The following is a 12,293-nucleotide window of genomic DNA, read 5'->3' as shown; positions in this document are numbered from 1 at the left end:
TTCCTTAGACAAGCACTAAGAATGTTGATGAATCGGCCAACCATAATATCACACTGAAAGAGGAGGATACTATGGTTATGGAGAAATTGGTTCATGAATTATGTATACTTAAGCCATGAACCCTTTTGTGACTCTGGCTCGGATGCTTGGAAATGGTTCGAATGCAGTACTGAGTTGTCGATTTTTACAAGTGGGTTCTGCTTTTACACCTAGCAGTTTTAAATTTTTCAATAATGCCAAGGTAAGAGCTGGTTATTAATCAAATATAATTTAGGAGAGGCATACAAGAAGTTAAATTTTCTGTTTTTTTAAACGAACCCTTCAAAACTTTGAACACTTCAAAATTTTAGAACAAAAGTGCTTAATTATAAATTGTGTCCTGTAATTAAAATTTTTGTGCTGAGATTTTGAGCAATGTGGTAGCAGTCATCGTTTTGAAACCCAGACAACATCGTGTTGGCTTCAACCATTCCTTCCCAATTATGGTCAGACCCTCTTCAGATATTCGGTTGATTGACTCGGTTGGAATCTCGTACTTCTTAAGCGGGAATTCGCTGAGATCTTCGCTCTTTATGAATGTCCCCATCATGTCAGCGCAAACGTCGCTGACCTGAAAACACGTGAAATTTCGTTAGTGCTGTTTTTGGTGACATTCATAACCCAGGAGGATCACTATAAAGTTGCTTAGACACCAGGTCTGAAATATGGAAGAAGTTATTGGGGTCCTAGATTAACTTCAATGGCTACTTAGGCAGCATGTATGGAAAATTTGAGGTTATGTATCATACTGATTTTAGCTTCTTTTGAACTCCAACAGAGGATACAAGTTGATTCTGAAAGGTTAGCAGTCATCTCTAAAAATCAACATAATGTGAAGAACAACCTAATGTAAATTGCAAAAGATAAGCTTGACATGGCTTGAAAAGAATTTCTACTTGTTCAACGTATATTTGGCTAAAAATGAAGTCTTCAGGAACAAGAAAGATCGTGACAACGGGTTACAAAAGATGACCACGTTCGAGAGCTTAAGACCAGTTGGTGTAAATGGGTAGCACACTAGGCTTGCAGGTAAGAGATGCTATTTCGAATTCATTGTTGGTCCATGGTGCATAAGAAGTTTCACCTGCTTAGAGCTCCTATCACAATTACCTGTTACATCTATAGCAGAGCGTGTAGGGCAGTGGGGATTCGGGCATAATAATTGTTCCGAATCTATATTTGCGGGGAGCAAGGAACTAAATGCCCAAGATTTTTGGTGGTAATTCAGCTATTTTATTATTGGGGAGTTTTGAGTGTTGGCTTGTGAAAGCCCAGCAAACGTAAAATATTAGATTGCAGTCTTCAAACTTTCGGAATTTTTTTTAGTTCTTGTATAATATTTGTTTTTTTATCCGATTTGGCATATGCTATTTGTCGACTGCTTGAAATATAATTGCCATTGCATAAAGAATTTTTGACATTTTTAAATGAGAAGTATTAAATTTTCACAAACGCCGAACATATGAGGCCATTTCGTTCTACTTTCAGAATTGTGGACGTGAGCGTTACGCGTAACAGGTAAACATGAATCATTGAATCGCATAGTTGTTGCTAAGATTACCGGATTCACGCATTGAATGTAAAGTTAAAATTGACAATCAGAATAAAAATGTGTCTTTGCAATCCTTTTCTTAAAAAGGTTTCAAAAGGTTGAACGGACAAAACAGTCCCAGACAAAACAGTCCCAAATAGCACAATATTCCCAGACAAAACAGTCCCAGACAAAATAGTCCTAAGAAAACAGACAAAACAAGCCCAGACAAAATAGTGCAATCTAAATATGGAGTTAACCACATGTACACCAATTAACAAAGAAACCTCTTAAGTTATATGATTGTTTTTCATTGAACAAATTTTAAGCTGATTACAACATAGTTTTTGAAATACTATGTATTTTGAAACAAGTTTTTGGTTTAGTCCTAATTCATCAATTAAAAACAATGCATTCGGAAGCTTAAATCATAGATTACGTTGCTTAATTGTTTGTATATTACATTTACAATGACTTCAATATTATTTTGTTTGTTTTCTTGGGACTATTTTGTCTGTGAATATTTTGCAATTTTGGATTTTTTTTTGGCTGGAATTGTTATGTCCGGACACGCTCAAAAGCCTTCCACAAAACTAAGCCACTAATAATTGTTGTATAAACTTCAACAGCGCTCTCTGAAACAAGCACTGCACTTTGAAATGAGCACCGGCAATTTCAAAATCTGTAATACGCATTGACATCTGACATCACAATTTCCATGCAGATACAGAAAACCACGCAAGATAGCCTGAACATTTGATAGCGCAGATTATGAAGCAATAAGCTTTTCAATACCGCCAAAAGAAATTAAAGGAAATATTAGAAAGTTTTTGATGCCCTGAATGAACAAATGTGTTCAATGATGCATAAAAAGTGGTTCAATTCTGTTTTAATTTCAAAATTAACAAAAGTAAAGAAAAGTTCAACCATTATTAACTTTTTCTAATAAAACATCACAGATGTAGCAAAATTTGCTTAATAGAACGTTAGAATGGACTATCAGATTAAACTGCCGCAATAACCTTATACGAATCTCACTTTTGAACATCTTAAATGTATCAACAAATCACACAGGTTAACAATAAGAGTAGCCAAATGTCAAATGAGTTACTCTGCCACATCAGAAAAAGACGAATTTTTCAATCAATTTTTTTATTCACTTTTTGCCTGATATAAAATTCACAACGGGCAACATTCTAAATGAAAATCGAAAATTGTCGAATCGATAATTGTTTTGTGGATACAATTTGTGAAACAATTGCCTCACTAGATGTCATTAAGACAAGATGAAACGACTTTTTTTTTACCAGCTTTTTATACCAAAAATGAAAATTCAGTGGCTGTAACTCTGTATAATACTTTAATTTATCAAAAGTATGAGGATAATTTCTTTGAGCGGAAACAAAGCCTCGGTATCCCTAACTTCGAAAAAATGAGATACCATTTCATATAAAAAATAACAGACCAATAACTTTGTTAGACATAATTTGGAAAAAATAAGTACGAAAACCTCTCTTCAAAAATTTCTTAGCTTAGCAGCAACAGGGATTTGTTAAAAGAAAATCATTTATGAATAACTTGCTTCTGCTAGAAAATAACATCTGTAGCTGGCATCTATGCTGTGACTGTCAGATCTGCAGAAATAATAGGACAATTTTCTAAGACGACGACTGGGACGAAAATCCCCTCAGTGAAAACTGTAAATCCCCAACAACAACAACAAAAACAAGATCAAAATTATGAAACACCTGACAAAAGAGTCTGATAGTGAAAATTGTTTTACTTCAATGATTTTTTTGATGATTTTGAAAGCGCTTCAATTCCAATTGAATAGGATCCCGGAACTTTTTGCGTAAGTGACTGGACGTTTAACGTGGCTGACTTTTCAGTTCAATATGTTCATGTGGACAACAACAGGTGCAGCATATTAATTGCGTCTAGGGATATCGTAAAGTGGTCGCTTCTAGGTCCACTCTTCTTTTTCAATTGAGTCATTCAGTTGTTTCATGATGTCTTGCCGCGCCTATTTTAGTCAATTGGGAGTTAAGTCTTCCAACCCTTCTGATTTTTACACAACTGAACAATTAAATTCTAGCAATAGATTTATTTCACCAGGAGGAGCATTGCAGAGTTCTTCCAGAAAAATGAAAGAGTGTGCGAAGTTGTGTCAAGCATTCAGTTTACGGAAAAACAAAAATCGAAAATTTAGAGGTGAACCTATACCATGTTAAAAAGTGCCAATAAAAACAAAAAAACTGCTGGTCTAAATGATTTTATGACATCAGTGGACATGAAAAATGCAATTGAAAGTGCCACGTAAAAATTTCCGTAAACCAACATTTTTAGAGCACATCATCTGCAAATGGAACGTGGTTTATGGCTGCAGCCTTTGTAGGAAAACATGAGCTAACTTGTGAAACAATGAACTGGTGGTCAATCTCTAAAGCTATATACTGAACATTACAATTGACAATATGAACGACAAGGCAGCTCGGTAATGTGCGATCGCACATAAGGTTCCGACCCCGCTCTTCCACAATTTTGGCATAATTGTCTACCAAATGAGGAACAGATAGAAAAACACAAAAAATTCAAGTATTTTTAAAAATAAAACTGGTGTATGAACGAAAAGATAGTCTCCAAAGCAGATAACTCAGTGGAGGGAAAAATAATTTATTAGATTGATGAGATATGCCGACATTAAGAAAGCGAGCGAAGACGAACGGCGAAATCAAAAAACAACAACAAACATTAATTACATCAAAAATTTATGTCAGTTTTAAAAAACAAAACTTAAAAACAAAGTCAAAATAGCGTCAGATAAAACTGAAAATAAACAGAATAACTTGTATTTCACCGGAAAAAAAATTGTTATTCACCAGTTCCTAATAAAGCTTGGTAACAATTAGAAAAAAAAGAACAGAAACTTTAAAGTTGGAAATTTCGCTGAATTTAAAAAAAAAAATAATAATTTCAAAGTAATGAAAACCATTAGGAATCCCATAGATTTACAATTACCAATGCTTCTACAGGAGGGAAGTAAGTACTCTTGGTATTCACAATTTGTTAAGCAGTTACAAAAAGAACAACAAATAGACAACAAACTAAAAATCAATTAAAACTTGCCAGAAAATGCTTTGGTAGCCGTAAAGCCATACTTTGGACCCAAAATATGTTCGATTGCACCTTCTTTGAAAACCGATACAGAATTATCTGGCCGCTCTTCAATGAAAATAAGCAACAATTAGACAAAAAAGAAACAAACGCAAAATTATGTAATACTTGTTTTCTTTCGAAAAAAATTTATTTCCAAAGACATGAAAGACATTAATTACAAATTACAAACATTAGATTTTGTGACACCAATCCCTTTTAACACCTTCCCTTGACAAAAAAATATCATCTTTGAGCTTTAATTAACGAGACCAGTTAACAAACAGACAATAAAAGGAACAAAATTGCGAAGTTGAAAAGTTTTTTTTTCATTTTGGAAAATAATTGTTTTCAAAGTCGTGAAAGCCATAATCTATCTTCTAATATCAGATCGTCGGCTCATCTAATCTTCCAGGAAAAGCCAATCCAACCGGTTCGTTGTACAGGAAATTAAATACAACTAAAAAGACAAAGTAAAAACGACAGTTAAAGACAAAAATAAAAAATTCAATTAAATTCTTCGAGAAAGTATTGTCGAAGCGGTAAAGAACCACAATCTATATCTTTAAGGATTTAAATATTATCAATTTTGCATTTTTTTGAACGCGAAAAAAGTGATATATGAACTGACAATAACGTGATAATTTGACAAAATTAGAACACATGAAAAATGGGCAAATACCTAAAAATTAAAAAAAACTGAAATCTATTAGTAACAAAGCCAGAACACGAAAACTTAAGGCGTAAAACCGCAATAAAGACGAAATTTGAATTGAGTAGAAAGAGGGAGCACTCTTTGATTGCTGACACTAAGCTACAATTTGACCAAAGTAAGAGAAAAATGGAGGCAAAGTTCAATAAGCAATTTTTTATTTAAAAATCAAATGTTTTGAAAGTCATAACGAATATAAGCTTTCAAGCAATGAACTAGATAAATTAATTGCAAACTGATTAGGAAGCCAACAGGACCTATCACTAGTGAGCTTTGATTTGAAATGTTCTGTTATTTGATTAATATAAAAAAGATCGAATTTTTTAAATAAAAAACCGACTGATGACAATCCGCATTAATTTTGGATTGTAACGATCCAAGATTGGTACAGAACTAGTCCTGCTAGTGTTGATTGTCCATTAGGAATATTTAATTTTTGGAGTGTCATTGATATAGATATTTTGTTTGTTAAAAAATCAAAAGTAAATGCTGCGTTTTTGATAATCAACGAATAAAGTTAGCAAAAAACGGCAAAGTTTTATTTACAGAGCACTCTCAACGGAAGTTGAAGTGGAATTAGTCCCTTTTCAGTCTACAAAGATTGTGTTGGTGGTGTTTGGGCGTGCACTTCCGGCAAATTTAATCAGAGTGGACTAAAGAAACTTATTTCGTGCTGTTTTTGATGAAAAAATCTGAATTTTGTGAAACTTTTAGCCGGAACTTGTGACAAAAAAATTCAATGAAAATAGCGGACAATGTATTTTGTCTTTAATTGTAAAATCAACAACATTTTCATGAAAAATTTTAATAAATTTTATCAAAATTGGCGAAATTTTAGTCAAAAATTCCGTAAAAAGGTGAATGAAATCAACGGAATTCACTTTATTTTCTCGAAAGTTAAACCTCGATATCTCCCTGTGAAAAACGAAAATCAAAAAAATCTGTTTAATTCCATATTCTACGCTGGACAAGCTTTCTAATGATACCAGTCTCGACTCTTTACGATGAATATATCGATCGGCCAAAATTGACTGAACAAAAAAAAACCCAGTTGAGTATATAGTTCCTCCCCTCTTCAAGAGGGGTCGGAAGAATTAAAGCTGTATAAACTTAGATCGGGTCGATGAAAGGTGTTTAGTATATTTTTTGTAACTTACTTTGCCTAACGATGGCTAACGGCACATAGGGAAATTTTGTGCACGATGCATTCGGAGTGCCATAACATATGTTGAAACATGTAATTTTATTCGTTTTTCCTGTTTCTTGGACTGGATTCGCAATCAACTTTTTTGGTAACAAGACTGTTTTTTAACAGTGCCTGAGAATGAATCCAATAACAGTGTCATATGGATTCAGCCGTATGGGGTTTGGGAAAACTCATCACCGCCTTGCTGTTTTCTCCTGAGCCACTTTTTATAAACAACTCATCTTAATTCATTGACCGTCTGACCATGGTTAACATGAAGCTTCATTGGCGTTTTGAATCACTATGACGATAGCAAACAACAGTAAGTAACTATCTTTATGAACTCGTACGCAAATCGAAAAAAAATTACAAGCAAATTAATTCCCTTAAAAAGCTGGAAACAAACATTTTGATATCTGCTAAACTACAACCATCTGTGTTGCTCTTTGAATGAATTAGCTAATATTTGTCCTAAAAAATAGTTCAATAAAAATTTCAAACTTACACCTCACAAACGGCGACAACCATTTTTTGAACAATGAGCTACTCAACAATGCATACAGGTGAGAGGAAGTCTTTGTGATTGGAGATATCGGTCCTGAAAATGTGAAGAAACCTTCGTAAAATTTAATGTTCCATTGTTGACGCAGGAGAATTCGGACTAACTTTTATTGTTCCCACCCGCACTTTAGTGAGGAGGGAGGAACTATGTACTCAAATGGGTTTTCTTTTGGTCAGACAATTTTGGCCGATCGATATATTCATCGTAGAGAGTTGTGACTGATATCATTAAAAAGCACGTAGATCCAAGAATTTGGAATCAAAAAGATTTTTTTTCTAATTTTGTTTTTTTACAGGGAGTTATCAAGGTTTTAAATTTTGTGAATATTTGACAGTTTTTTCCACATTTTCATTAATTTTTGCTAAGACTTGGCACAATTTTGCTAATATAATTTGAAATGAATTAAAATTTTTAACGGTAAAATGTTTTTGTTACAATTAAAGATAGACGAGCGTTGCTTAATTGTTTGATTGGAATTTATTTGTCAAAAAATTTTGATAATATTTTCAAGATTCAGATTCTTTTTTCATCAAAAGTTGCCCAAAAATGCTTTTATGGTCCACTTTGTTCAAATTTGCCGAAAATAGAGACCTAGAAACCACTAACACGATCTCTTTAAGCTTAAAAAGAGAGCTAGTTGAAACTCAGCGCTCTATAAAAGTCTTCTGGAATAAAAACTTTGCCCTTTTTTGCAAATTCAACTCGATAATTATTCAAATTGCTTTTAAAATTTGATTTATTTCACAAAAAACAATTGGTCAAATACCAGAATACTTTGAAATTCTTGGGCAGTTTGTTGGTTGCGCGGCAAAATCAAGGATTGGTTTGATATTATCATTAATTCTTACAATCAGAAAATTTTTAAATTTTTATTTTTCGAGCTGCCTTTTTAAAAGTTTTTGCTTTTGTTTTTTTAATGATAATAACTGACAAAATTTTTTTAATCACGGCGCTATTAATGGCAGCTCCCATTTACGTTAAAATGAGGCCGAATGTAGATAATACTTTGTTTTCAGAGAACATAATGGTGTTTATGGCTTTGAAGAACAGTTTTAGCAAACTGTAACCGAAACATTTCGTGTTTTGCCTTCAGTTGATATTCTTTTTGTTGTCTGCTTACGAAGTCCACAATTCAAAGATCCAATGACTTGTCCAGGATGTGTACGTGAAACTGTATCTTGCATTCGGTTGTTACCTAATGTCTGTTATTTGAACTCGTATTTTTATCTGTCAACTTTTAGCTTGTTCTCGGTAAATACATGTTAAATTTTTTTCTTATAGAATACCAATTTTGTGAAATTCAGATAGTTTTCTGTTTTCTTTTGTTTTTTGCTTTTGATTTGAGATAGCCGTTTTACGAAAAAGCTTAATGATTTTCAAAGAACACGGAAATGAAGATTTAATTTTCTAGTAATTGATGTTTTATATATTGAAGGGCTTCAACACTGTGGTTTCGTGAAGTTGTTTGTGAAATTTTTTTTAGTTCAGTTTGTATTTATTGCTTTTTTTTGTTCTTATTACTTAATTCCTCTCACTATAATTAGGCGCCATTGTTGCAAGATAAACTGTCTACTATTCAAGTCCAAAGTTTATGTAGGCGATGAATTTTGAAAATATCTGTTTTTTTTTTAAAGACAGCGAATTTCTGAGATTTGCTAAACTTATTGCTTCTAACTTGTCGCCTAGCATCTTTATAGACAAGTGAACTACCATTTGCTTTTAATAGCAGTTTTTTCTCAAATGATCCTCGTTCTTGGTACAATCGGTTGTCAAAAAATCTAAATGATATTTGCATACTAGCCCATTTTTGTCGGTTTTTGCTTCTTTTCACAACATCACAATAATGGGCGGTTCTCTGGATTAATCAAAGTTAGAAATTTTGTTTTGTGGACTTGTTATCAAGTCGCATTGAGAAAAAATCCCATTTTTTTCTAAGGAAGTAGAGGTCAATCTTCTTTAGTATAAGTTTTATCTGATGCCATTTTGATTTGGTTAATGATAGATACGAGTAATTATTAATGACAACAATTAAAATTTGATTATATTTGTAACTATTTCTTGTAATCATTTGATTTTTATAGTCACTGGTCTCATCGGGCCTCTAAAGTAGATTGTTTTATTCCTTTAGTAGTATGTTGATCGATATACTGATATGTTAATTTTTTTAGTCTCTTCCTCATTTGGTAGACAATTAAGTGAAAAATGTAGATGCGCGGGGTCGAAAATTTATGTGCGAATGCACAATACCTAGCCTCCGTGTTTTTATCCAGAGCCATCAATCAAAAATATGAATTAAGAGCTCACATTTGGATAAATGTCAGCCTACCTTCAAAGTTCAAAGAAAAATATTTATTACATAAAATTTGTTTTTACCTTTTTGTCGGTGGTAAAACTTTCCTGTGCAAAAAAACTTAAGTAATTCAAAAGTTATTTGTAGAGGATAAGAATAATGCCAACCATTTGCTGAGTTAACACTAAAGAGCAAAACGCAATTTGCTGATACAAAATTCAATGTTATTATTTTTATAGCTTATAATAAGTTTTTAGTTTTTTGGGTGCGTCAAATAAATCCCACTATTGGTAGTTCGGTAAGCTTTAGCGAGGCTTCTCGTTTGAAAAATGAATAAAACTGATCTTTGGATGAGAGGCGGGCAGTTCTTGTAAAAATTGTTGGTTGTATAAGTTTGTTCTTAACGAGTTCTCTGATACCCGAATTCTTTGCTCCGGACAATCTGTCCAAAAAATGAAAAAATTGGTCCACTGACCTAGATATTTGAGATAATTGTTTTGAAATCAAGCAGGAAGTGATTGTGCGTGAATTTGCGAAATTGCCGGAAAAGTCGGGAGATTCTGGCAGCCATTTTTCATTTATTATGGTGGTGACAGGGCTGTGACATAACCAAAAATTAATTCTTTCCTATTTCTGAAAAAGTTTCGGCATATTTTGGGGAAAATTTGATGGGAAAATGTCATTTATGCCAACAAAAACTTCAATTCACATGGTTTCGAGGCCTTTAAAGAAGAAACCTTTAACTATCATCACTTTTGTGAACTGATACGTCGGCATCCAAAAAACGAAGACAAAATCAAAATTTTTCCAACATCAACCATTTTCAATCTTTGAATTTTTTCACCTATAGATTGCGAAAGTTGACCCATTTTGTATTTTTGTTTGGATGAAGTTGGGAGTGTAAGTAAAGCTGTTAAAAAAACTTTGATGGTGGATTTTAAATTGTAGATTGCAGATTTATAGTTTTCTGACCTTGACATCCACCTCAGAAGAAGACAGGGAATCTGAGTTGAACAGAAATGGTATGTCTAGAGAGTGAAACGACCCATAATGGATTGGAACTTCCTTCTCTGGTAGAAATTCTCCACGAGTTGGGCAATTGTAGTCGAACATATAGACATAGAATGGCACTTCTGGCACTGTGACGAGCTCTTTTATCAGATTCCGAAGTGGCTCGTAGAACGTTTTCTCTCCGAAGTACTCCCCAAACACACGGCGAGACCTGAAAAATGCCCATTTGCTTATTAGATACAAGCCGTTGTAGTGTATGTTAATTCTAGTGACTCCTAGTGACACAGGATGAGGTCCTCGACCCAATAAGGCTTTGACCAACTTGGGTCGCGGATACGGAGATCCTGATCTCCATTGAGAAGATTGCAGGAGATTGCAGACCTCTTCATGTCAGGGAATTCGATTATTTGGGAGTTTAGGTGGTGAAGAGGGGAGTTTTAGACCCAGTTGGGTCCTGCACATAGGCCAGACCAAACAGACCAAGATATGCGCTGATCGAGCCAAAATTTTAGTCAAGATTGTTCGCAGGTCACACGGTACCACCGGTCCACAATTTAAATGGGCCGAATATCAGGAACACCTCACCCTGGGGACTCTTCTTACCAAGTGGGCCTTGTATTGTCCTTGCGTAGGAAGAACATGTCTGCGAACATTGACCCTTCTTGAGACATAGACCCTAGGAGGAATGGCTTCCTCGCCATTTGCTTCTTTGATGGTTCCTCTTCACCCCCAAACTCGTCGACAGGTGCAAATCCGATGTTGGGATCCATCACATTCTCGGTTATGAAGGTCCTGTAAAGGTATCATTTTTTACGCAAAGTATTCAAAAGCAGCCGAAAGTTTTTCAAAAATAAAGTTAGACCGATCAACTGTTTTAGTGTTATGAATTTTGCGTACTGTGTTCACGCTTATTTCCTACAAACTTTCATGATGTTTTATTGGTCAGTGAAATAGTTAGCCAAGTGTATAACTATCTGATTTCTGACATCGACCTATGCAGAGACCATGCTCGTCAGAAGAATGAAATAAAAGGACCATATGCTTGACCATTGTTGGGGTTCATCTAGGTAGCTTGATACTGCAATTTTTCTCAATAATGACCCATATTCTACTTCATTTTTAGGTCTTTGCATCAATGTTTTCCTCGATACAGCAATTATGGGGAAGGATTTTTATACTTCCGAGAAATTTTTTCTACCTGCCAACATTCATTTGCTATTGAAAGACAATATTTCCTGGCTTTCGGGAAAAAGTTTGCCAAAAATTTCGATAGTGCGATTTTTTTGCGTGAATAATTTTTAAAATATTTGCAAAATCATTATTTCTTACGAGATCTGGGCTATAAAGTATTGTTTGGGCTACAAAATCCCATTTTCACATTGTGACAACCTCACGAAACTCTCTTATGATTCGTTGAATAGTGGAATAGCTATTGGAAAAAACTAAAAAGTTAGAACAGTCAGCCTTTCCTAATTTTATCTAAGGGTAAACTCTGGAAGAACTCCAGGACTTCCTGGTCTGTCGGGTTTTTAATGGTTCCTCCCAGTTTCTTCATTACTTGCAACACTTTCTTCCTTTGTGCCTCGGGTGTGAAACGACTCCAGACTTTGTTCACAGTTCCACTGGATGCTATAGCTCTGGCGAAGTACTTGTTGCTCTCTGATGACAACATGTGGTAATGCACTGAACAGCCACCTAGTTACACAAATGAAGATATCAAAATGAGGCTTTGGTGAAAAAGAGCCTCAGACCTCGATTGCCCGGGCTCAAAATTGGCTTGGGACCCGCTGGCCGCGTCCAAAGTGCGGT

At 34.4% G+C, this 12,293-nt stretch overlaps 1 protein-coding gene across 1 annotated transcript in view; it reads right to left on the bottom strand.

The window, feature by feature from the left end:
• Positions 1–288: 288 nt before the first annotated feature.
• LOC142340072 (venom carboxylesterase-6-like) overlaps positions 289–12,293 on the bottom strand; it is a 12,884-nt gene continuing 879 nt past the window's right edge. The window contains exons 2-5 of the mRNA XM_075390482.1: positions 11,956–12,179; positions 11,088–11,278; positions 10,446–10,695; positions 289–610 (exon numbers count right to left, since the gene is read on the bottom strand). Of these exons, the coding sequence (XP_075246597.1) occupies positions 386–610; positions 10,446–10,695; positions 11,088–11,278; positions 11,956–12,179 (890 nt within the window). The 3' untranslated portion in view covers positions 289–385. The remainder of the gene's footprint in view (positions 611–10,445; positions 10,696–11,087; positions 11,279–11,955; positions 12,180–12,293) is intronic.

Source organism: Convolutriloba macropyga, chromosome 5, assembly GCF_964194025.1.
Source record: "Convolutriloba macropyga chromosome 5, txConMacr16.3, whole genome shotgun sequence".
Classification (NCBI taxonomy): domain Eukaryota; kingdom Metazoa; phylum Xenacoelomorpha; order Acoela; family Convolutidae; genus Convolutriloba; species Convolutriloba macropyga.
Note: the sequence above shows the minus strand (reverse complement) of the source record. Positions and strands in the feature narration are given on the sequence as shown.